Here is a 24,709-nt window from a genome sequence, read left to right as displayed (position 1 = left end):
TAAAACCTTGCATTCCGCTACATTAAAAGTATGAAATCCACCCAGCATTCAGCTTAGAATCATGTGAGATCACTATGTTCAAGAAAAGAAGCAAGTGGGAAATTACATGCACGGGTTTTCAAAAGTAATTCTTGTATTCCAAGGGGTTTCTTTAAAATTTTGAATCACTTCAATCCTCGTATTTCACAGTTCATGAATGGCCACAACTCAGAAGCACGAGAACTACAGAACAAGAATTCCACCACTGCAACCCTGACACGACAAATGTCTGCTCACCTGCTTGTGCATTTCACGCCTCAGGATTCTGAGATGCCTGTCAAGAGCTGCAGAGGGCACTAACAGGTGGGAACCCCGCAAACAGCCCCATGTTCACACCTCCCCAGCTCAGAGCAGGGGGCAGAAAACACACCAGCCCTGGCCCTGAGTTACCTTCCCCCAGTGAGGTGCTCACACACAGAGGACAGTGGAGGCTAAAAGCCCGCATTTGCACGCAGGTGTTCAGGAAAGGTTGTGCCATCATACCTGCTCCATGCCTTTGCTGTACAAGTCTTTAGCTCCTGCCACAGCAGCAAGATTGTTCGCCTCAGCTGTCGCCTAGAAAACATGGAGCATCCTGTCATTCGCAGCATTCCACCCCAAACATACCCCCAAAACCTTCAGAGCTCCTGATGGCCGCACAAAAATAAGTGAAGTATAACAATACACATTAAAGCACATTGCTGCATTTCTTCTGCTTTCTAACGGAGCTGCAACCAAACCTCAGCTTGCTTCTACACGCTCCTCATCATGAGCAATCTCTTCTCAATGCTCTACTGTTAATAAGCATATAAGGGTCATTAAATTATTCTATTTTAATCCTGGTACTGGATTACTTCCACTATCTGAGAGGAAAGAAGGAAGCTGGTATTATTTCTGCATTATAGATGGACAGTTTTGCTGTCAGTCCTAATTGCCAAGTTTGTTAAGAATTTAAGACTTATTTTCTACCTGTGTCATGTCAGGGACAATTACTGTAGTTAAAGCTGCAAGATGTCATTTTATGGATCTCCCAGCCAAAGAGCAAGTTACAGGAAACTCACACTTAGAGAGTAAAGCAGCTGAAAAACTCAACCAACCAGACAGAGCCCTGCTCCATTTGGGTGATTTAATTTTATATTTGGTTGATGAAACTGAGGGAAAACCAGAGTTCAGATGGCTTTCAAAGCACACAGTTCCTTCAAGAACTGCAGCTGTGTGGGGGAGCTTCAGGCCAACAGCAGTCATGAATCTTCAGTTACAAAGAACTTAGAAAGTACACACCATCTAACGTGGTTGGAAAGAAAATAAAATACCTGCAGCATAGATTTCGGATGAGGTAGCTCCTCTCCTTGATAAATTTTAATGTAAGCCTAAATGGGAAGGAAAAAAAAAAAAGTTTATTTTTCTAAACATTCACGTTTAAGGGGAATAAGAAATGAGGGATGATACAAAGATAGAGCTCAGATTATTTCTTTGTAATAGTGATAAATAGTAAATTATGCCATTTTCTTTTAAAAAGTCTGGCTTTTTTTTTGGCCTTCTCTTTCTGGGGCTCAGCAGGGCACCCTGATGAGACACCACTGTCTCAAGAAGCGACAGGTTTGACAGCAGGTTTCTGCTCCCTCAAACACATAAGGTCTTTGCTAAACAGGGAATCTTCACCCATAACAAAAATGGAGATGAATATCCCAGCCCTTCTGGCAAGAGGTCTGCCCAAACCTACCCCAGGTGCTGGGAGAACCAAAACTCACATTTCCCCACATGCCTTGATCTACTGAAGCGTAGGAGGAAGAAAAACCAGACCAAGGCACTTGATTCAGACGAAACACTTCCAGAAGCTAAGCAGGCAGCCCATCCCACTGTGCCCCACCCCACGTATCCTCAGGTGTCCTTTCTTTCCCCAGGGTTCCAGGGGGCTGGAAGAGAACATTTCTTCTCTTGTCCAGCCCACAAGCTGGCCCCTGGCACAGCTCCTTCCTGCTGCCTTCCTGAGGAGTTTTTGCTCCAAGGTTATCAGGGTCCCCATGTACTCACTGCTCTAGGTTGTTGAACAACCTACAAAAACATACAGAGTTATACAGGACTCTGTCCCCTTGGCACCCTCCTTGCCTCTGCAGCTATCTCCTCCAAGCTGAAGCCCTACACTTTGCAGCTCAGGCCTCACAATCTCAGCTTCAGATGCACAGTCCCAAGGGAGCAGCCCTCTTTAGTTACGTAAGCACGGCATTTCTGCAGCGCCCCACTGCACCCTGGATGGGAATCAGCTCTCCAGCAGAGGTTTTACACTGGGGCTGGGAGGGTGCAGTCCCTTCTGAACTGCTGCTGATACCACACCCATACCACACCTTTCCTTTGAAAAAGTTACTTTGTTTTACAAGGGAAGTTGAACCAGCTCTGGTCTCCAATTCCTTCATTGCATAGTTCATTTAACATTGGCCTAACTTTTCTACCCCCAAAAGCAGCAATGCAGAATTCCTGTCTTTAGGAGACAGTGGCATCATTCTTACCAAGCCAACTGTCTAAGTCATTCCAATTCAAAACAACAAAAAAAAAAGGCTACACACACCAGACCAATCCCTGCTGATGTAGAGATTATGTTATCACATTTCTGCTGGTGTCACCATGATACCAAAAAAGCTCAAGACTAACAGCTGTGAGTATCATACATAAATATTTCAAAGCACAGTGGTGCTGCACATACAAGTGTTCAGAAAGCACCTTCCTTGCATGTTAAAAATCCAGAGGGGAGTATCTGGAATTTTCATTGCATACCTACCAGTTTAAAAGCTGTTTTTCTATCTGTAAAAACTACATTAGACCTATTTTATTAAAAAATAAACATCACACCTGGGATTCCAAAGTAGGAAAAAAAAAAATCTAATAAAGCTCGAGCTATTTCAGCCTATTCACAGAGAGGAAAATAAAAGCCACCAACCCACAGATTTTGCCAACAGCAGCTTGGAAAGAGCCGTACTGCTAGGAAGCAGTGTGCCAGTTCTGCTTCAGAGTAATGAAATGAAAATAAAACTGAGCTGATCAGCAAGTGTCAGCCTAGATATCTTATCTTCTCTGGGAACAACATGGCCTAAAATTAGAATACTGTCTTTTAAGCTATTAACAGAAATAATTAGTATGAGTTTGCTTACCTTGAAGTATTCTACAAGATCTCTACAGGTCACCTTGGATCCACTAATCTCTTTTTCTACCAAGTTTTCGGGGGCAAGCAGTAACGGTACCAAATTCCGCAGTTCATTCTTAAAATCCTCATCTATATCTAGTAAAATTCAATCAATTCCAGGGAAAAAAGTGGTTAGTTTTCAATCTTGTATCTCCTAAAGGAACACCGATAGCCCACGATCTTTCTAAATCCACAGTGTCACAACTCTGAACTGCATTTTTGAGGTATTTAAAGGCTTACACACATAATATAGCTTTGGTAAATTCTACCGACTCTTAAATCTACCAATCTTAATTTCAGACTGGGAGAACAAGGTTCCACTGTCCTTTCAATATTTGGAAGTCCTTAGAGAAAAGCCTTTCCAGAAAGTAAAGTCATTAATCTTGGGAATTCTGCTTCCTGGAGCCCTTAGTTATCTTTGGAATCTCTATTTAATGACCTTTAAGCACGTCTCAAGTTATCAGATTACAATGAACAGCTAGCCACAAAGACATCCATTCCCCCTGCCTGCTTAATTCCTCTACTTTTAAACCACCAAAAAGAGCACACAATGCACACCTCTAAATTCTGCAGTTTCACCTTTTAGCCTTGTATTTTCCACTCAGGCATTTCAAGAGCTAAACCACTGCAGTGCTTAACTTCCATCACATAAAAAACAAAGTCAGCGATCTGAATCAAGAAACACAAAATGAAAAGCTTCCTACCATTCAATCTCCCATCAAAATTTGGATTTGTTGCAACTTTAAGACCAGGGTGGGGCAACAGGAAACACCCAAGATTACTGAAACAGGAGTGAATATGCTTCCTTACATTCTGTAGCTCTTCATGTTGGTTTTGCTTTACCTGAAGGAAAAAAAAAGGCAGTAAGAAGTGCTACCAGTTTTACAGCACTGCAATCAAGATTAACCACCGTCTTAAAAGCAGTAAGAGCACAAAAGCGTGTTTATGCTTTTATTCCTGAACCTAATAATGTCAGCTTTTGCTGCGAGTGGAAACTCCCCAAATGTCTTTCATTAGCACGAGGAGCCAGCTCATGCTGTATCACTGCCTTGACAGCAAGGTGTCACTCAGAAGATCACAACAGGACTACTGAAGATAACTTACCTGCAGTCTTTTCTCCAGGAACTTCTTTCCTCCCTCCAAGCCATAGGCATGCTCATAAGGGTAACTCCAATCTCTAATTAAGAACATTAGTGTCTGCAACAGGAAGAACAGCAACAGTGAATGGTTTGTATCATTCCCAAGGTCGAAAATTCTATCACATGCGTGATTATTTTAAGTATTTGGCTGCTCTAAAACAAAATATATTATAGATTACAAGCAAGGATACTATGGAAGTTTTATGGTAGATCTGGCTGCTCTAAATGAAGCAGCCTTGCAGCTTTGTGGTGCAAGTGTTTGCTTGTTTGAAAACCAACTAAACAAAAAACCCATCACCAAACAGGACCTTTTCTCAGAACCACCTACCACCAGCAAAGACCAAGCATATCTCAGAGTAATAAATAAGAAGGAAGCACAAAATTTTTCTCCTTAACACCTGCACATCACTTGACTCCTTTTATGCCTTAAAACTCAGGCACAAAGCCATACTTGCCCAAAATGGGATCCTCTTCAGCATTTTTCCACTGGGTTTTTGCAAAGCCATGTGGCAGTAAGTGAAGGAAAATCAGTTTACAAAGAACTGGTTACCTTCAGCCCAACTAATTTCTCTTCAGAAATTAACCCGAGCTCCTTCTCTACATATTCAACTGCTTAAATCCATTTAACACACAGTTACCTGAAACGGCTTTTGGTAAATTTCTTCCATAGCTAGTCTTCCATATTCTGTAAACAACTGAGAGAAAGATCAGCGTAAGGGTGTGCCACATAGAAAACACATTCTTCTGCTGTGAAGTATTCTATTGTGTCACTAAAAAATAAAAGCATTCAATCTTCTATCTTACTACAGGTCGAGAACGGCAAACAGACCTCACTAATGAGCATACCAGCCCTCAGGAAGGTTCAGGTAGGAGCTGTGATTCCCACGGGCTTCGCAGTGCCATTCCCCAGCTGTCAACACACTGCACTTTGAAGTGGGTGGCTTGTGGGCTATTCTCAGAGAAAAGCTGGCTGCATTTCTCACCAAGCCAGCCTCCAACACTTGCTTCCTGGGCTAAGGAGGTAATAAGCCTGTCTAACATTGGCCCCTTACTTCCCACAAAAGGTTTATTCCTGGAAATCCCAGGGAGCTTGGCTCTAGCCAATGTATCAGACATTTAAATACAAGCCAAGTCCAGCAGCTTCTCAGATCTCTGCTCCAGCCCGTGACCTTAACTAATAATTGTTCCTTCCCTCCAGTATAAAGGCAAGTATCAGGTGTCCTCCTCTTGCTGCTTTCACCATCATTCCATGCTGATCTGGGCAGCCCAAACCACCCCCAAGAACAGGAATTAGGATAACTGTGCTGGCTGCAGCAGCAGAGCAGTACTGGCAGGGCTCAATCCTCCTCACAGATATCGGAGGCCCAGATGACGGAAGCACTCCAAAATTCTCCTGTACCAATCATTATTCTGCACTGAACTATCCTGGAGCATCTCAGGGAAATTACGGTTCAAGGGACAGTCCTAGTGCTGATCACAAGAGCACCTGGGAACTTACAAGACTAACTGAACACAGCTTAACTTCCCTTGTCACCCTGAGCAAAAGCAGCTGTGAAGTGGCCAAGCACTCAAGAGAGCCTGGTTGCTTCGACCCAAACACTTCACCTCATTCACCTCCCTGCTAAATGGAAAAGGCAGTCAGAGACTAACGGTATTCCACAATTACATAAATTCCCCTTAAAACAGAAGTTTGGAATTTCCTTCCCTCAGACCATGATTCCCTGCTGCAACTTTAAATGCATGGGTGTCCCCTACCCAGTGCTTTTATTTATCATCCTTCTTTTCCCTTCCTTCCCTCAATTCTCACCCTCCAGCAGAACAGAAATAGATTGCTTTATGCAGATTACACCGAGGCTGTTCAAAGACCAAAATCTCGAGGGAAGCCTAGCTTTCAAATAATTACCTACAGATTTTTTTTGTTTTCAAAACAAGAATTGAAATTTTTATGGAGATTTTTTGGGGTCGGGGTGGGTGTTGGCCCAGTGATAGAACCCTGTTAATTGAGAACAGCTTCGTAAGACCAATTTCAGTCAGTGCTCTTCTACCTCCAGCACTGGCAGCCAGTGTGCTGTAGCACTGAAGACACACAGAAGAGTTTTAAGCTGTGACAAGGTCATGGCTTTGGCATTTGGTAATACACAAGCTGCTCTCTAAAGTTACAGGTTTTAAGTTAAGGACATAAGGTTCTTGCACCATTCACGTGAATTCAGAATTCAGTGGCGTTTGACCACGTAGTTCCATTAGAGGATAAAAACCCTCATGGGGAAGAGATGACAATATTCTCCTGCTTTTATTTCTAAGCAGAAATAAAACTCTACAGAAGTTTCTCCGCTGAAAAACCAGAGCTGGCTTTCTGGCCTGGCCCAAACTCCAACATTTCCTTACTAACTGGTTATGAAATAACATCAATTTTCCTATTTTAGGAAAAAAAGTGAAACATTGGAACTTCACCATTAATTATTTCCAGAAATCATTTTCTTTTCTCATTTTTTTCAGGAATTTCAGAACTTGCAATAAGGAGAACAGAGTTTAAAAGAATCAGCCAGATTAGAAGCCTGTACTATTCTACCTCTACGCTGGCACAGTAGAAGCACCGCAGAGTTAATGCGAACACAGCTTTTACAGATTGTACCAGTTTTAGTACCAGGTCAAAATCAGTGTTTTACATGAAGCAGAAAACAGCTCCCAAGTCAGTTACATGAACAGTAACTTGTAGAACATTGTCAAGGCTTTCAGTTCAGAAGCAGTTTAACATAAATTCACCATATTCCTACCTGCAAATGCTGAAGGTCATCTTCCTGAATATTCTGAGACAAGTTGTATACCTGCAAGAGACAGTTAGAATTAGAGTGTCACATGAAACCATTGTCTTATATCCACATAGTCTCTTTCACACATGGAGTATTTTTGCTCCCTTCAGAAAAAGTGTAACTACCCAAAAGTCAGCGAGTAAAAAAAAGATGTCACAGAACACATCTCAAACAAAAGTCACCTCCTTATTCAAAAATGATCCAGCAGAGCCAACTCCACAGGACAGTAGTGTTCTACTTAGTCCCGTTCCTTTTAAGTTGTGGCATGTCTGAAGAAAGTCACCTGTCAGCCCTCAAAAACCTGCTGGCTTTTGGCACTTCTAAGGCACAAGCTTAGAACTGGTTTTGAGTACAGCACCATTGTCAGGAGTTTCACTGACACTTGAACAGAAGCAGCAGTTTTAAGTGTGGCTGATCACAGCGTAACGTCACCCCAAACCGTATCTGCAGCCTTAAAAAAGATTCTCTATCGCATCTGGAAAGAAGCGGTTGCTCCTTTGACATCTTGTGGGGGAAGGGGATTTCCCAGTTCTGTCAGCAATTTAACTCAGCCTGGCCCTGCATAACCCTGACTCCACTGAGCAACTTGGGTACTACACTGAAAATAAGACAAAGTATGGAATTTTAAATCAGAGCTGGAGGAAGACATGCAGGTGAACGCTTCAAGCGTGGCTCAAGAGATACTCTTTGCGTGTTCAGGACACAGGGCTCTGCCATTATTTGCCAGCAGGGATGATCTCACCTGGACAGAGCTCGTCATGGTGCTCAGGGCAAAAACCGTCGCACAGTCTTTGATAGTGGATTGGCTATCAAAGGCACCTTGGGTATCCATGAGTAGTACAGCAACCTGCAGGGTTGGAAAGAAGAGCAGCAGTTAACCACATCATGGACCCTGCCACACTCCAGGCCACTGGGGTAAGTTCTGCTTCCAGCAGGGCGAGTCTCTGTCCCCGTGCCTGCTGACGAACCCTCAGCCAGCTCCTGCGACTACACACACCCACAGCTGAGTAAGCAGCAGCCAGAGGGCCCTGGCATCAGCCTCGAGTGCCTGGCCACCTTCTCCCACATAAATAGCCCTCCTTGGCCCAGTGGGGGTGCCCTGCAGAGTAACTGACAGCTCTCCTTCACTGGAATAACGTCAGCCTCAGCTGCAGACCTAGCACAGTTCATTAGAGCTAAAGGTAAGATGGTTACTTTTATATATGTTTTAAAATAATTATTTTCAGCAGAAAACAAGATAATTGATACTGACTGTCTGCTGGAATGACAAGGAAAGAAGTAACATTAATGAAAAACCTTATCAGTCTAACTCCCATCTTTGGGATCTACGATACTTCCCTTCTCTTTTCCACTGATAAGCAAGAACAAGAGCGTGGTTTGCTCCCAAGGCATAAGCAGATTCACACAACATAACTGGTTTTCAACCGGAGAAATGTTTGGTGAGCTGTGAAATTCGTTAAACATCACTAAGCCACTGTTTTTAAAATCCACGTCCCACAGATTGGGCATCAGATGTTTCCTCTGCTAACGCAAAGGGTATGAAATCTAAATAACCTAAAACTGATGGTTCAGAACACAAACAGTTCAAGATCACCACCACTGTTGTGGAGTAACTCCTCCAGGGGAGACCTAGAGTAAATCAAGGTAGGCCAGTGAAGCACCCACCTTTGTTCCATTAGGTTTATCAATTACAAACACTTCACTCCAAATCTGAATGCCAGTGGTTTCCCGTTCACATCCACCTCTCCATGTAAACCCCGTCAATGGCTCCGTGTTTCCTCCTATCCAGCAAGGAGAAGTCTACAAAACAAAAGGAAAAACATATGTAAGACCAAGAAGGAGATCTCTGGGTTTTTTTTTTTTTATTATGCTATGTTTTAGCAGACTTCCACACTGTTACTACAATTTCCTCAGAGCCAGCTGACAGCATTACACAAAATATTATAACACAGTGCTGCTCTGCTGTGTTTCAAGATCATCCACAAAGCAACACCATGGCATTTCAGTGGCTGCAAAACTTTTCAGTCACTGAAGAGAAAATGTGCACAGTTTTTGAGTGTTTTCAAGCACAGGTATTGAGAACAGTACAGTTCTGTCCACCAGTTCCACCCCCACAGTTGAGAAAACTGCTCAAACACATCAGCAGATATTTCAAGTCAAGAACAGCTAAACCTCTGCAAGGGACCAAACACCTGATCTTAACTTGATCCTCTCCCTTCCCCCTCACTAAGAGCAGCTAAGCATTTGAGCCCTTGCACTGACAGAAGCCAGGACAAGACCCCCAATGCCACCTAGCAGAAGCCACAGAGAATAGACAACGACCAGAAGATTTATCATCTATACTTGCCAGTTACAGAGAAAAGGCCAGGTTCAGAGTTTGATAAATGTCAATCAACCCACCCATACTAAAGCTGAGAAGCTGTCTGAGAGGTGAGTACAGTTGGCAGCTAACACTCCTGGCTGATGGAACTGTAACGAGGTCTTCAAGGACAGGCAGAGCAGAGCAGCAGCTCACCCACAAGAATCCAGCCACATATGAACACATCTAAACCAAAAATGTACTTCATGCACTGGCAAGTCAGGAGGATGAGCAGGCACCCCAAGGAAGTTTCACTTTGATAGGATTTTCTGTAGCCCCCCTCATCAGTTAAACTGTGGTCTGCCTGCCACTCCTTTCATGTAAGATTTCAGCGTATATAAACGTTTATTTCAGAGGCTGGAACACAGCAAGCTGGCATAAGAGACATTTAATGAATTTGCCTTCAACTACCCAGAGCAGATTACCAGCCAGGAAAGAGTCCACTGAGAGAGGAAGGACAAAGTGGAGATTACTCAATTCATTTCTGGGCTCTGTCCTGCTGACCTCCACACTGGCAATTTTCAGATAATGGCTCAAGACATTCCTTCACATCTCAGAACATAACACGAGTACCCAGGGACTGTATAGAATAAAAATACTTGAAACAACTAAGTGAAATTGCTTCTTTCTAAAGGAGGATGGGAAAAAAACCCTGTACACTTCCCTCATGCTTAACAGCATGCAGGCAATCCAGCAGTTCTGCACCAGCATTCTCCCAAATGCTACCAGTGCAACACTCAACTCTGCTACTTGGATCAGACAAAGGTGAGATAAGCAGATAAAAAATTCAGAAAATGAACATAGGTATGCAAGTCAAGAGTTCTACAGGTCTTTACAGGTAAGTTGTTTGGGTTTTTTTTTTTTCCCTTTCGTTTGTTTATTTTGATAGGCACATGCATCTCTACCAAAGACTAAGCAAAACCTGAGCAGCTTTTCCCCACAGGTTTTTATCCCAGAACATGCTTGTGTTTCCAAAGACCACTCTAGAAATGAAAGCTCCAAGCCTGCTTTGTACTGCAGCACATTCCAGGATACAGTTTGGCAAGGCTGTATCATGTACATGTCACTGGATTGCAGTCTTTTGCTTTTCAAAAAGAATCTGTTATTCAACAGGTTCCATTTTTTCTTTTATACAATACTTTATCTCATTCTGGTCCAGATATTATTCCTATCAGTAACAAATCCGATCAAAACCACACAGACAAGTCCCTCAATGAGCACTAGACAGAACCTCATTTGATTTCACATGTGATTTGTATCACAGGAGACCCTGGTGTTTTAAAAGATACAGCTTTACTTGAAGTTGCTCCATCTTATGGATGATGTACTTCAGCCTCTGACTGTCCTCTGCATCACTTTGAAACACTCCTAGCTTGTTACTTACACCTTTCCTTAGCTAAAACTCAGTATTTAAAGTCTCCATCCATCAAGCTGGCTTGAAAGATACTCAGGAGATGGGAGGAGGAAAAAAGGCTCCTACCTGAAATCAAGCTAGGAGCTGCTTTGCAATTTTATCTTGATCACCTAAAGGGTAATTTCTCTAAATTTACTCCACACTAAGGAAAAGCGCAACGCAGCTTTATTTGCCTAGTGCATGATACACAGTACACCTTGAAGATTAATTCAAAATGAGGAGGTTACAATCCTGTAAAAAAATAAAACTTTTACATCTAAACTTAGAGGTGTTGCTGCACCCAGCTCTTACTAAAGCTTCAGACCACAGGATCCTTGCAGGAGCTTGCTGAGCACACAGCTGCTGCTGTTCCATTTCAAAAGAGCAATCTTAACTCTAAGGATCAGTACTTGAAACGAGATGTTCACCTCCCTGAAGGCAGTGATCAGCCTCTGCCATGCCAAAATCCTACCTGGGACTTCAGCTGGCACCACTGAGATTTTCACAATGGCAACTTTCCACATGACCTCTGGCCCTCAGTTTAAGACAAGAAAATGAGACTCTGAAGGTTTTTTTGGCAAGTTTTTCATTGTGCATGTTAATAAGCACATAAAATGACATTTTTTCCCAAAATTGCTTGATTGGGACATGAACTGAATGCAGTCACTTCAGTATTCTGTGTGATATTTAGTTCACAGAAAATACAGACTTGCAATTGAGCCTGACTAAAGATGGAGAGCTCAGACTAAGTACTATGAAACTATACCAAGATCTCTCCTCCTGTACTAAATTTGTATAAGCAGAGGATATCATTTGACTCCATACAACTCAAGAGTGCTCCAAAGAGGAGGCGTTGCATTTATCCTCCATCACCCCCAGTTCCCATCAATCAGCTTGCAGCAGTTCTGATGCTTGTCAAACTCCTTCCCTAAGGCAATTTACGTCACTGAGCTGGCAGAAAAACAGTTCAGCAAAGTGCAGTGTCTTCTGATGCATCAGTGAGAGCTGGATCAGCTCTACGAAGGAATGGAAATGCCTGGCCAGAAGCAGCACATGGAGAGCAAGGACTCTCTGCTCTTGGTAAGAAACAGTTGTTAGAGTAGATGGCCAAGCTTGCTTTACCCTCAGTTTAAGAGAAACAAATGCTATTTTGAAGGACTTTTATAGCAAACTGAGAAAAGTGACGGCACAATAAAGGAAACAGGAAGGCCTGATACACAAGGCTGAAACAGCATTTCAATCTGTTCTGCTATACAAACATTTGTTTTATTTCACAATGTGAAAATGACGAGTATTTGTTTAAAGCCCAGCCCTTCTGTTTTCAAAAGGAACTCGCACTACCCCAACCCAGCCCAGCATCTTGCTCAGATCATTGTGTGTAGGAGCTTGTGTTTTTCTTTGCTTGCAGGGATTGCTGGGGGTTTTATTGCTTGGTTGATTTTGAACACCATTCATATCAAATGAAACATTTTTCCTCCCTAGGTTAAGAGTCTCAAGAAGCCAGGAGTACCAGCTTGCTACTCTGTATTCTTCCTACCTTATCCTCAGGGTCTTTCTTCCAGAGCTGTTAGTAACTGAGGGAGAGGAACTCGCCATCAGGCACTACTGGGACTGAGAGAAGGAAGCCTTAATTCACTGTATTTCCTGTAACTGCACGGTTCATCTTGATTTTCCCTCAAGCGAGCCAGCACAAATTAGCTCCAAAGAACAGTGACCAAAAAAGGAATCAGTTCTGGGTTTCTAAGAGCTTCAAAAAGCAACAAAGCACTGACCTGTCAATATTCACAATGCAGACTAGAAGAAACACCCCACAGCCTATGACAGACGTGTATGGTTCACAGAACACCCTACTCCACGTAAGCCAAGGGTTCGAAGCATAATAGTCACAAGATAATGCTAGCCAAAAGCTACAAACTAGAAGAAGAAATTAAATTTTGGATCAGCCATTAATCATTCAATAACTTAAAAGGATTTTAAGAGTTCCTGGACTGCATTCAGAAATGCATTCCAAGCAGCAAACAGGAAACTCTCCCCTTTTTGCCATGCATCATATTAAAGTAGATTTAGCTCTCCAGCAGCTATCTGGTACGACTTTTATTTTTGCAACAATGGGCAAGTGAGTGCTATGATATGATCTTGGGAGACAAAGTCAAAGCAAGGCTCCTCCATGTCACCACCTGGAAAAGCCCTTCCCCCTAAAGCTCAACCAGAAGGCCGTCACACTTCATCATTCCAGTTCTTGTGCCCACTTACCCTGGGACACCAATAAATCCCCTTGATAACTGCAGGACAGGGTACACTGAAAAACTGTCACTTAAATACCCCTCTTCACAGTGTAGAAGCTGACTTCCCCTGCCCCAACATATCAGAAAATTTTAACCTGCTATATTTATGCTCAAGTTCACAAACACCGAGAGAAATTACTAAAACACCAAAGTACTTTTCTCCTGCAGGACAAATCCAAATTACTCACCCTGTTATACATGTATCTAAGCATGAAGTCCAGCAGAAAAGATTTTCCTTTGCGGAAAGCTCCCGCTACAGACACAACTACTATGTTAAGATCTTTAATATGTTCCTGAAGCAAGATTTTTTCCAATGCTGATTCATCTAATTCAAAGTTATGGTCATCTTCGTGAGCAAGGACAATCTGTATGGGGCGCGGCTTATCCAGCTCCACCTCGTCATCTGAGTCTGGCAGGGCATCTGAGTCTGGCAGGGCATCGTCCTCCTCCTCTTCATAAAGCTTACCTGCAAATTGACAGGTGAGAACACATTAGCAACTCACAGCTTAGGGCAAGAAATGCCTTTTTTTTTTAAATTGTGAAGTCTTGAGCTGGGCTTACATTTCCAGCAGCAAGGGTGGTGTTCTTGGGAATGCAAAGAGGTCAACAGTAGCTCCCTGGCCATTTTTCATAAGCTTTGTGTCTAGCCTGTACTTCAGATCTTCTCTCTTTCAGACATTCTCTATGCATTAAGGAATCACAAAAAAAATCCCAACCCCGTTTTTCAACTTCAAAGCCCCTTTTAAAGGCATCTTAAGTCAAGAGCCTTTTATCTAGGAAAAAATGAATAGTTTCAAACAAGCTCCAAAGAGGACCAAAAAAGGGCATTTTTCTATCACCCCCTTTTTGTACTGTTGCAAGGGTGTCAGGGGAAATGAATTTTTTCTGTCAACAGGTTTGCTTGCCAACAGGTACAAGCAAGACCACAGATCCAGCATGGAAGCCCAGGATAACAAACACCAGATGAATAAGCTCCTCTTTAATTCCAACACTGCTTCAAGTCTCAAGACAGCACAGACTTTAGAACACCTGTTCTCTGTTTGCAGGACAATAAACTGTTTTATACACAATTTAAGAATTAATAGCCTTTCAGGATAAAACAGTAGCTGAAAAAATTCAAGAGTAAAATTACTACTGAATGATGAGGTAAACACAGCCCTTCCGACACACACTACAGCAGTACCAATATCCTATTCTCCTGACTTCTAGAATTCAGGAGCTAATTGGATTAGAGGCCTAAAAGAAAACCAAACTAACCTGACCAAGGTGAAGTCTCCTCTCCTGTTCAGAGACCACAAGACTGACGTTTGTCCCACAGCAGAAATCAACTCTACCATTCCCGACTCCACTTTTCCTGACAAGTGTCTGGAAAGCTCCTTTGTGCTTACAGAATTGCCTCCCACTCCCAAATGACATTTTGCCATGTCCTATTGGAAGCCCATGTGCACAAACCTGATAAAGGCACCTTCCTACCAGTTACTTATCTGGGATTATCACATATGATTTTTAGTGCACTGTCCTTCCAGTCACGTTTCCATTTCCAAGACAAGGCAGCAGCCACCCCCAATCCCTCACAGAGACGTTTCCTGTGGAAGCAGCCCACAAGAAGTGTTCTCCTGCAGGATGCATCCATGAGGCACCACAGAACACACCGTTTCATTCATGGCAGAGAACCTGCCAATGCTCACAGGACCTGCCAAGTCATTCCTGCCAGACTTTGCATGCGAGATACCATTCTCAGCAAAAGTCTTATGAACAGGGCTCCAGTCTTGTGGAAGTAATGAGGCACTGTAGTTATTACCATGAACTTGGAATACTGGTAACATGGTGACCCTGAAGTTTCTCCAGCAATTGTCTCCATACCCAGCTCTGATAACACTTCATTTACTTGCAAAATGACAGAGGATGTTTCCACTTCCAAGCATCAAATCTTTTGCTGTCCCAAAGCCCAGTGGCACTAAATCTTGAAAAATGTTGGTTTGAATATATTAAGCTTGCATGGTACTTGCTTTGAACAGAAAATACACTTGAGTGCTTAAATCCTAAGCATCTAGAACTAGACACCAACATTACCCACGTGGGCGTGCAAAACAGTCCCTAGCATCACCCTAACTCAAATTGATTAACACAGAGCACCACTGAAGCCCATTATCTCAGAGGGAACAGGAGAGAAGAGTCATCCTAGACCCTACTCAACTCCTATTAGATTTCACTTACTAGCAGAAATTGGAAGTCAAGTCCAGAGCATCAAGCTGGGTTTGTTTGGTTGGTTTGGGTCAAGCTGGTTTGTTGGCTTTCTTTCCCCCCTTTGACTAACCAGCCTAATATATCTGAAAGTTCCCAACCTACCTACAGAAAAGACCATCATGGCCATCAGTCAAGCACTTTAGAGGGTGGAGAGCTACAGTGCTGACAGCTGTGGGAGCAATTTGATCCATCCAGAAGAGCTGGTTTGATAACTTCATGCCTAAGTGGCAGAGAACACCCCTCCTTTCAAGATTTTGAACTAGTTGGCAATTACCAGGACAGACATAGCACAGGCCAAGCATGTTAACCATAGAACAAGTGCTACTGCTCGTCCCAGCAGCATAATCAGCACATGCCTCCCTGTCAGGTGTCCAAGGCAGATGTCACACCTCTTTTTGATCCATTATCCTCCCTTCTGGCTGCTCACCATCTCAGGCAGCCTTTCCAGAAGGCTTCAGTATCATGGGAAGAAAGCTCACATTACACTTCCAAGAATTACTTTCGGTGCAGTCTCTGGAAACAAAGGTCAGGACAAGAAGCACCCCCCTTCACAGTGCAGTTTTCTGCAAAAGCTCTCAAAGTAGTTCATAAAATAAACTTGCTGACAGCACTGACAGGTCAACTCAGGCCAGAAGTTTATGCAATTCAGAACTCAAAGCCCTGTCCCTTGGCTGTGTCCCATTCCTCACCTGCCCCAGCACAGTCACAGTTTACTACTTAAAACTCAGAATTTAAGCTGATTTGTTCTAAAGCCCACAGACTGCTCTAGGTTCTTGCAATAGTCCAGTCCCAGCAAATCAAGTATAAAAGAGATAAGCATTAACTTTAGAGAGGTGGCATTCACAGAATGGCCATTTCTACACTGACATCTTCCTAACCAGCTGGATACTGCTTCAGACTTGCAAAGTTCATGGCAGCATCCCTTTGTAGGTCTACATGACAATACATCTCAGTACTGCTACAGAGGCAACCAAAAGAACACACCTTTGTTGGTTTGGGGGTTTTTGTTTGTTTTTTTATAGTACATTTAACACTTTGCTCAGCCCAGTTCCATCCCAGTAAAGGAATTACTAACCCAATGGTTGCATTAGAGGAATGTTCCGTGTTTTGCATACACAAGAGAGGCAAGGCTGCCTCCTGCCACGGGATTAAAGACTGGCAGATTCACCCAGCTCACTCATGGGGTTGATCACTCTGCTGCTGCAAATTCCCATGTGCACAGAAGGTCTGAACCTTTTAGTACACACATAAGAGCTCTCATCTGTCAAACCATATGGCACTAGAACTTGTAGCACAGCGCTGCAGGCCCAGAAGGTCACAGCTATATTTTTCTTTTTTTCAAGATGTTCACCTGACCTTTGAAGTTTCTGTAGCACTGAACGAACAGACTCCAGACTAAGGCTGTATCTGCTGCTCTGTCTGGAGCTGATACAAAAAGATCATCAACTGGACTTGCTCCTGAAGTCTGCCATCCATTCACCCCTATTACTGTGGCTGTTCACCAGTCAGTCCCTGCATCATTTTGGCTTCTGAATTATTCCATTAGGAATGTGGGAAATGGATTTGGAGAGTGACACGATCACTTCCTCACCCATCCAAACAGGCTGGGAGACACAAGAGAAGCAGCACTGTGCAGCAGGACACAGAAGCAGGCAGATTTGAATGGGAGCAAATACAGCCAAGGGAAGATACTACCACTCAGTTTCCCTATAAACTCCTCACTCCACTCAGTAACAACTACAGCAGGACTGCTATTTATTCTCACCAGCTAAGTACCCAGAACAAGCACCATTTGTTGAAATACTAAGCCAGATTTTGAGAACAGTAGCTTCTTGTGGATGCAGACAGTATTTCAGCTGAGCAAACCCCACTAAATAGCCCATTTCTCAAAGCATGAGGTAAAGTGAAAAGCTAATTCCTGCTTCCCCTAAGTACACAGCCAGCAGCTGATGACCTACTTGTCCTGCAGTGTAAGAACACAAGAGTGAAAACACTCAGACACCTGTATGCTATGAAAATAAGAGACAGCCTGCTTTAAATGCAAGTTCTTGCCTTTAAACACATTAATTGACAGAAAGTACTAACACAGTTACCTTTAAGTTCCAACCTAAATACAGCTTGAACTCTTTGAACATGTTATCCACATCCTTTCATAAAAAAAAAAAAAAAAAGCAGATACAATTGCTAAACTCAGTTGGTTTCAGATACAGCAAAGGTTTTTGATCAACAAGCACTGAATCCCAATTAGTAACTGTCTCTGTGGACAGTGAATTGAACACAATTGCCCACAAATGCAGTAGAAGATTAAAATAAATTTAAATTCCATTTGCTTTTTAGTTTTAAGCCACTTTCATTAGTGTAGCTGTCCCTCATCAATACTTCCATTTGCTCCATCACAAGGAGTTTAAGGAGTATAAAGCTGTAAATCTTCTAGCTGGTAATATTAATATTTGGTTTGCACAGAAACTTGCACTTTGCTAGAAGTCAACTTCAAATCAAGACTTCCAGCACCCCACAACACTTCAGCTTTCAGCATCCCTGAACTCTTTTCCCTGGTGCTCTACAGCACCACACACTTGCCTCCATACAACAGCAGTTCCAGTCCCCTGTTCACATTCCAACACAGATGCTCGACAGGCTCCCCCACCATCCCCTGAACGGTGAAAAGCAAACTGAAGTGAGCTACACGAAGCTCCAGCCATCTTTGCTTGAAATTTTGTTCAACCTCCACACCCTGAGGGAGTTCACGGCTCAAATCAAGAGCTTAAAATAATTTATCATGAGGAACCTGCTGCACTGCATTTCAATGTAAGGCATTCTCTCAGCGCTTCACGTAGGAAATTTTCCTTGGAGAGAGAGGAGACAAACTGCTTAAACATTTCTTGTTTTGGTGTAGTGAACGAAGGAAAGTGTAGGCATGTGTGAAGTGAGTTCCAGAGCACAGAAAGAAAGTATGTTAACCTTCAAACCTTATTTGGACACATCTCCTGGAAAAAAATAAAAAAATTAAAAAAAAAAAAAAAAAAACCACAAGATTTAAGCTACAAAATTGTCCCTCCCTTTTTCCATGCAATAAACTCACACAAACTATGGGGCTATCACAGACCTTAATGCATCGCTGCTTTCTTATTGCTGACTAGTAATGAGTGCCAAGGAGCTCATTTTAAGGCCAGGAATAATTAAATGTTTCAAATATTTCAGCTATAAATAGGACTGATGAGCTAAGCTCCAAAGACTTGTTTGGACATCCAGGAAGACCGATAGAGGGGTACGGGCAGGGTACAGGGGGAAAAACACATTTAGCTTTCTGTGTTGCTTCTGGGCAATAGGATGTTAAAGGGACACATCTAGAACTGTTACATAAACTGTGAGCTGAAGGGAGAAGCACCTGAAGCTACAATTCTGCCAGAGAAGGGGAAAAAGAAGATACCCTGATGACCTATGTACCTCTGAAGCACCACAACTAATCAAACAATAGGCTTGTCTACTCCTAAGTGCCTTAAATTGCTTCTCTGCTGAACGGTCGGCGCGCACGCAGGAGCAGACAGCTCTCCCCTATATAAAATCCTGAGAAGATGGCATTTTGTGTTCTCCATTTATGGGGACAAAAAAGCGAGAGGGAAACCTCGTATAATGAAATGTGTAGCAAAAAAAAAGTCAGCCCTCAAATTCAGCTCTTCTCAACCAATACAAGTAAGAGAACGCCAATAAGCAGGGACTAAGAGGCAGTACAAATCCAGTAAGTAAATATACATATATATATAGACCACTTTTTAGAAAGCACATTATGAACTTGGTAAGAAAGATGTTTCTCCATAGCTACAAGAAAAATCGTGCAGGGCAAGGATCGTGGCAAAGCATCTTCTTCCCCTCTGCCCAAAAATCACAGCTATTAATAGCACACTCACTGAAGGACCTAACAGGATCTCTACCCACAGTAAGATTCACCAGTATTTTTCCAGCCCCCTCAAAGAAAGCTGTATTAAAACACTAAGGGCAGATAAAAGCATTAAAAGGCCTCTTACTCACCTTTTCTCCCCTTTCTTCCCCATCAGGCAGGTTCTTAAGGATGGGAATGAGAGTACTCCAGATCTGACAATACCTAGTTCACCATGAACTCTGGAAATGGCAAGTGACAGCTCCTCATGAACACTGAAAGCTAACTGGATGCTTGCAGGCCACACACATTTCAACTAGGCAGACTTTGCTTGTATTTCAGAGTGATTTTATTTAAGGTTGTTGCTCACTCCAGAAGTCAGTATTTTCTAATTGGTTTAGGCCGTAACTGTGTTTCATGTACCTTGTATGTATCCTCATGTCAACAGCCAGTAATTTCAACAATGAGCAGCTAACTTAAATTGGTATTTTGAGCAAGAATAGGGGGAAAAAGAATAAAGTGAGAGATGCCAACTGCAATTAGCCCATGTTTGGTCTTTAGATTGCCAGCCAGAGGTGGTTTAGTCACCGAGATGCATCTGCACCACAGCCCCAGAGGAGCTGAGCAGAAAGCAAAGCGAGTGCTTCCTCTGGCTGCACAGGGAGGTATGCCAAAGGCTCAGCTTTCCTACTCACTCCCAGCATAAACCAGTTGTCCGTCACAAACACCAATGTAAGGAAACACAGTAAGCCAAAGAGGCTCCAACTTCTCTTTTTTTTGCTTTTATCAAGCTGAATGGCAGCAACAGCGCGGCCAGCAGGACGAGGGTGGTGATCAATCTCCTGTACTCAGCAGTGATGGGGCCACACCTCAAGTACCGGCTTCAGCCTTGAGCCCCTCACTGCAAGAAAGACCCTGAGGTGCTGGTGAAGGGTCTGCAGCACAACTCCTATCAGGAGCAGTTCAGGGAGCTGGGGGATTTCAGCCTGGGGAAAATGAGGCTCAGGGTGACCTCAGCATTCCCTACAGCTGCCTGAAAGGAGGCTGTAGTGAGGTGGGAGGTGACAAGATGAGAAGAAATGGCCTCAAATGGTGCCAGGGAAGGTTCAGGCTGGACATTGGGAAGCATTTCTTCTTGGGAAGGGTGGTCAGGCATTGGAACAGGCTGGCCCAAGAAGCGGCGGAATCACCATACCTGGAAGTGTTCAAAAAACAAGCTGGATGTGGCACTTGGGGACATGCTGTTAGTGGTGAGCACTGCAGCACCAGGATAACAGCTGGACTCTGATCTTAGAGGTATTTTCCAGCCTTAACAGTTCAATGAAGATTCCAACCGAAAGTGACCTTTCAGCCCAACCTCAGTTCACACTCAGCTTCCCCATCTCTCTTGCAGCCTTCCAGCCAGTTTTTCTAGCAGAGAACTCCAGAATTCTACACTTCATTTCAAAGAATAAAGGGCAGTACAGATCAAGTGTAGGTTTCTTTAAAAAACTGTCTTCTCTAGATCACACAATTTGCAAAACTGATACAGTAATTACCTGCAGACAACTCCAGTGACTGTTTCAGTTTCTTCTCCTTTCTTAACCTGATAGGGTCACTGACACCCACCAGATGAAAGGGAAGTGTAACAAGGGAAACACAACATGCATCAACACAATTAACACCCTGATCAACAATGTGAATCAAAACAGGAAAAGGTTCCATACAAGGCACAGTTAAAGAGAATTGAAACAAAACAAAACAAAAAATCACATTTTGCATGTCTTCCTTTTATCTCTACTGGAGGAAGAGATTTTTCTCACACAACTACAACACAAATAGGTTTTTTTTTAATCGGGGTCCCTGCTGCTAAGCACGTAGAGAAACAGGTCTGGGCTGCCATATCCCTTTCCTGCAATTAACCCATAATAATTGATACACTACCTAAGTCCATACACTTAAAAGCCCCACACCTACTGCCACAACTCCTCAGTCTCTGCCAGGCACAACTGCTGCTGCTACACACAAATCCCTTGTTAAGGCAACAGCTCAAAGTACATCAACTCTGCCAACAGGACAGTGCCAGTTAACTGCCTCCTCCCCTCTCCCCGCTGCTCTTCAAGCCTGTTACAACAGCACAGCTGAGTCTTGGCCACCACAGGGGCTCTCCCACTCTTCCCATTTCCAGCACCACGCAGCACCACACTGCCTTTCCTGCTAATTCTGCCACCTATCCAGTGCTGCTAAGAGTCAAGTCAGCTACAGAAGCCAAACCAGCAGAAAAAGCCATCCAACACAAGCAGCTTCCTACAAACTGTATCACCTCAAACAAGGAGCACTGGAACTGAAGACAAACAGCAGAGCCACGTAGTCCCCTCCTGCAGGGCACAGCTCAGCTGTGCTGTGGAACAGTCCAGGGCTGTGTGCTGGCACTGCTGTCCCAGGTCCAGCACTAAATTATCTTGGACACCAAGGGATGTGCTCTGAGCTCCACAGCCTCTGGAACAGCCGCAAAGCGCCGCTGAGGGGGAGGCACAAACTGCTTCACTGCGCACCAGTGCCAAAAGAAAAGTTCAGCTCTGTAACTGCAACCCAGTTCAGCTGGAAAATTTCTCCAGACTCCTGAAACTCACAAGTACAGTTAAGAAGCATATTCTTGTAGCAACTGACTTGGTGATATGTGATAACGCTGCAAAGATGAGTGGACAACTGGGCTGTAACTGGATCTGATTGTGCGTTGCCAAAGATTTGTCTGTATCTGAAAGTCCAGATTTAGGCTGGGGTAGCCAACACATTTGTTAACCTTCACTTAAGAAGAAGGTTTCCTTCCCTTACAAATGGAGGTTTCAGTTTGTCAGTGTTACAGGCCAGGACGTGTGACTGGTGGAAGGCACAGCCCTTCCTGCACTAGAAAAGTATTCCCTTGAACACATTACTGAACACACTGAGCCCACTAAGAGCTGTGCCTGCTACAGAGTACATTAGAAAAACGTTCATTTCAAAATCACTAGCTAAGTTGTCCCAAGGACATTGTAACACACGCTTCAGCAGCTCAGCTCCATACAGGCACCCTCCTGTGTTCAAAGGGCTCAAGGCTCACCCGCTTACCCAAGGATTTTTAACATCATTCATGACTCTTGTTACCACAGAAATATCAGCCACTGCTACAAAACAAGTCTCAACAACCGGAGCGTTTCTGATTTTTAAACACGTTTTCCTGGGACAGGAAATGCCATTGTCATGTGTACATTGATGGCTGCTGGCCAGTCAAGCCTGGAGGTACAGAACTGAAAGAAGACAGCAACCTCAGGTGTAAGGCGAGCCACGCTCATCATCCCAACAAGAACAAACACAGAGGGAGCTCTTACTGTTTCTCTTTACATCAAGCTCTCAACCTTGTCTAAATACATCTGGACAACTGAACTGCTTTTCTGCAGGACTACCTTATGTTGAGACCACAATGGTTTAGGATACATCTCTCACTTGGGTGAAAAAGAGAGAGGCAAACACAACTCTACAAAGTCTGTATGTTTCAGCACTCCTGTCGAACCAACAGTTCCTCTGGAGATCATACTTAATGTCCTCATTTGGTGGATCCATGAAATCTTTCCTCAAAGTACAGAGAGTAAACTCTGGGGAGAAAAGGCTAGGATTATAAAATGAACTGAAACAGAGAAAGACAGCAGTGTGCTCCTCTTCAAAGCTCACAAAAGCTTAACCTAGTCCTAATGCAGCACAGAAATAAATCAACAAGAGATCAGACTTAAGAACAGCTCAGTTTGATATTTGATTAATGACACAGTGACATGTCTTTGAATCGAAGTACTTAGAACAAGGCTCTAAGAATAATATTCAGCCTTTCACAAGCCAACTTTCAGCCTCTTCAAAAGGACCAAGTTGCATTTCAATGGTCTTCTCAAAGCAGCAGGATTACTCATAGCATCTGAAGGTTCTACAAGTATTTAATCACTTAATTTAATTAACATTTAATCACATTTTGCTATCTAAATGTTTACAGTAGATAACGTGTTTATTTTTTCTATTGAAAAAAAAAGTTTAAAAGCAGAAGTTTCATTTTTTAATGTTTGTACCAGCATTATTTTATTTTGAAAGGTTTTCTGCCTTTTAAATCTCAGCACATAACATGTAGGTCTTCAGCAGTTATTTCTATAGTATTATTAGCTTTAGAAAATACTCCAGTTCTAGGTCCCAACCCTCAAAATCATTACTTACTGCACTCTTCCAAACTATTTATTACCAACAAGCCTGACATACCAGTGTTAGAAATATTTCCTTTTAAGAATTTTGATCTGCATTCCCTTCCTATCCTAATGACAAGCTTAAGACTTTGTTCCCTGAAAGGTTAAATGCTAACTGCTTTGAGGGCAGCCCCAAGGCAATGTTTAAAATCTTAAACACAATTCCTTAGTTCAGGATTACAAAGTATTTAAGAAACTTAATTCTCTTAAAAGCAAGATGACTTCTTGCTTTAAAAAAGTGATTTGATCATGTCAAGAGCCTTAACCTCATTTTCTACAGCAGTCATTTGCACTATTATTTTATGTCTAAGCAATACATTAAAGGAGGCCAAGCTTCTTTCTCCATGCCTAGGAGTTCACATACTTCAAGTGACCGTTCCTCCCATGAAAGCAGGGCTGTGATGATTCCCATATTAGGCAAAGGAGTGACAGATTGAACCTTTCATTTCCCAAAAGTTTACAGTTCCCCAAGTAGATCACACCACATGGACCAAGGCAAATGAACACCTGCAAGTAAAGAGCCAGCAGACACTTTCATGCAGAAGAGGTCGAGGAGGGGATAAAACACAGCAAGTTTAGAGGCAGTAGTATCACAGGATTGGGTTTAAAGAGACAGCTAAAATAACTGCACTTATTCTTCCACTCAGAAGTACCACCCTGCTGGAGGAGATAAGAGGTGACAACAACTTTTCCAAGCACGCACAGCATAGGGAAAGCAGTCCTAACACGTCAGTACAAGCAGTTGACACATGTTCTCCAACAAGTTTCTGCAATTTTCAATCCAAATTTAAAAAAAAAAAAAAAGCGCCACCTTGTTATCCTGTAGGCAATTACCCAATACATTGCTCAAAAAGACATTCCAAATATTTTACCGAGACCAACAAGAACTCGTAAATTCAACATGCTTATCTGCGAGGTGATGGTGGGAAAATAAATGCATTACAATTTGACACTAACTCCAGACTGGAACCTGATTCTGACGTCACTGGAACAACAACTGCGTAAGAGCAAGTTAAGTTCTACTCCCAAATATCAATTCACCGGAAATCGCATTCTACATTCCACGTCCACAATCCGTACAACATCTTAACAGTTCAAATCTTCAACATATGGGCTTCTATTCCAGTCCTTTAAGAGAGACCTGCCATGACCTGCAGCAACAAAT

The 24,709-nt window shown here is 42.9% G+C and overlaps 1 protein-coding gene across 6 annotated transcripts in view; it reads right to left on the bottom strand.

The window, feature by feature from the left end:
• The window catches only part of ATL2 (atlastin GTPase 2), a 38,318-nt gene that overhangs the window by 5,885 nt on the left and 7,724 nt on the right, over window positions 1–24,709 (bottom strand). For all 6 annotated transcript variants that reach the window (XR_009207628.1, XM_040058367.1, XM_058419734.1 and 3 more), the window contains exons 3-12: window positions 13,371–13,648; window positions 8,811–8,945; window positions 7,888–7,992; window positions 7,110–7,160; window positions 4,974–5,030; window positions 4,301–4,393; window positions 3,901–4,039; window positions 3,165–3,292; window positions 1,332–1,388; window positions 523–594 (exon numbers count right to left, since the gene is read on the bottom strand). Coding sequence is in view for 5 of the 6 variants with exons in the window: in XM_040058367.1 (XP_039914301.1) it covers window positions 523–594; window positions 1,332–1,388; window positions 3,165–3,292; window positions 3,901–4,039; window positions 4,301–4,393; window positions 4,974–5,030; window positions 7,110–7,160; window positions 7,888–7,992; window positions 8,811–8,945; window positions 13,371–13,648 (1,115 nt within the window). In the remaining variant the exon portion in view is untranslated. The remainder of the gene's footprint in view (window positions 1–522; window positions 595–1,331; window positions 1,389–3,164; window positions 3,293–3,900; window positions 4,040–4,300; window positions 4,394–4,973; window positions 5,031–7,109; window positions 7,161–7,887; window positions 7,993–8,810; window positions 8,946–13,370; window positions 13,649–24,709) is intronic.

The sequence above is a fragment of the Hirundo rustica genome, chromosome 3 (assembly GCF_015227805.2).
Source record: "Hirundo rustica isolate bHirRus1 chromosome 3, bHirRus1.pri.v3, whole genome shotgun sequence".
Lineage (NCBI taxonomy): Eukaryota > Metazoa > Chordata > Aves > Passeriformes > Hirundinidae > Hirundo > Hirundo rustica.
The sequence above is the reverse complement of the archived record's forward strand: the minus strand, read 5'-3'. Positions and strand labels throughout refer to the sequence as shown.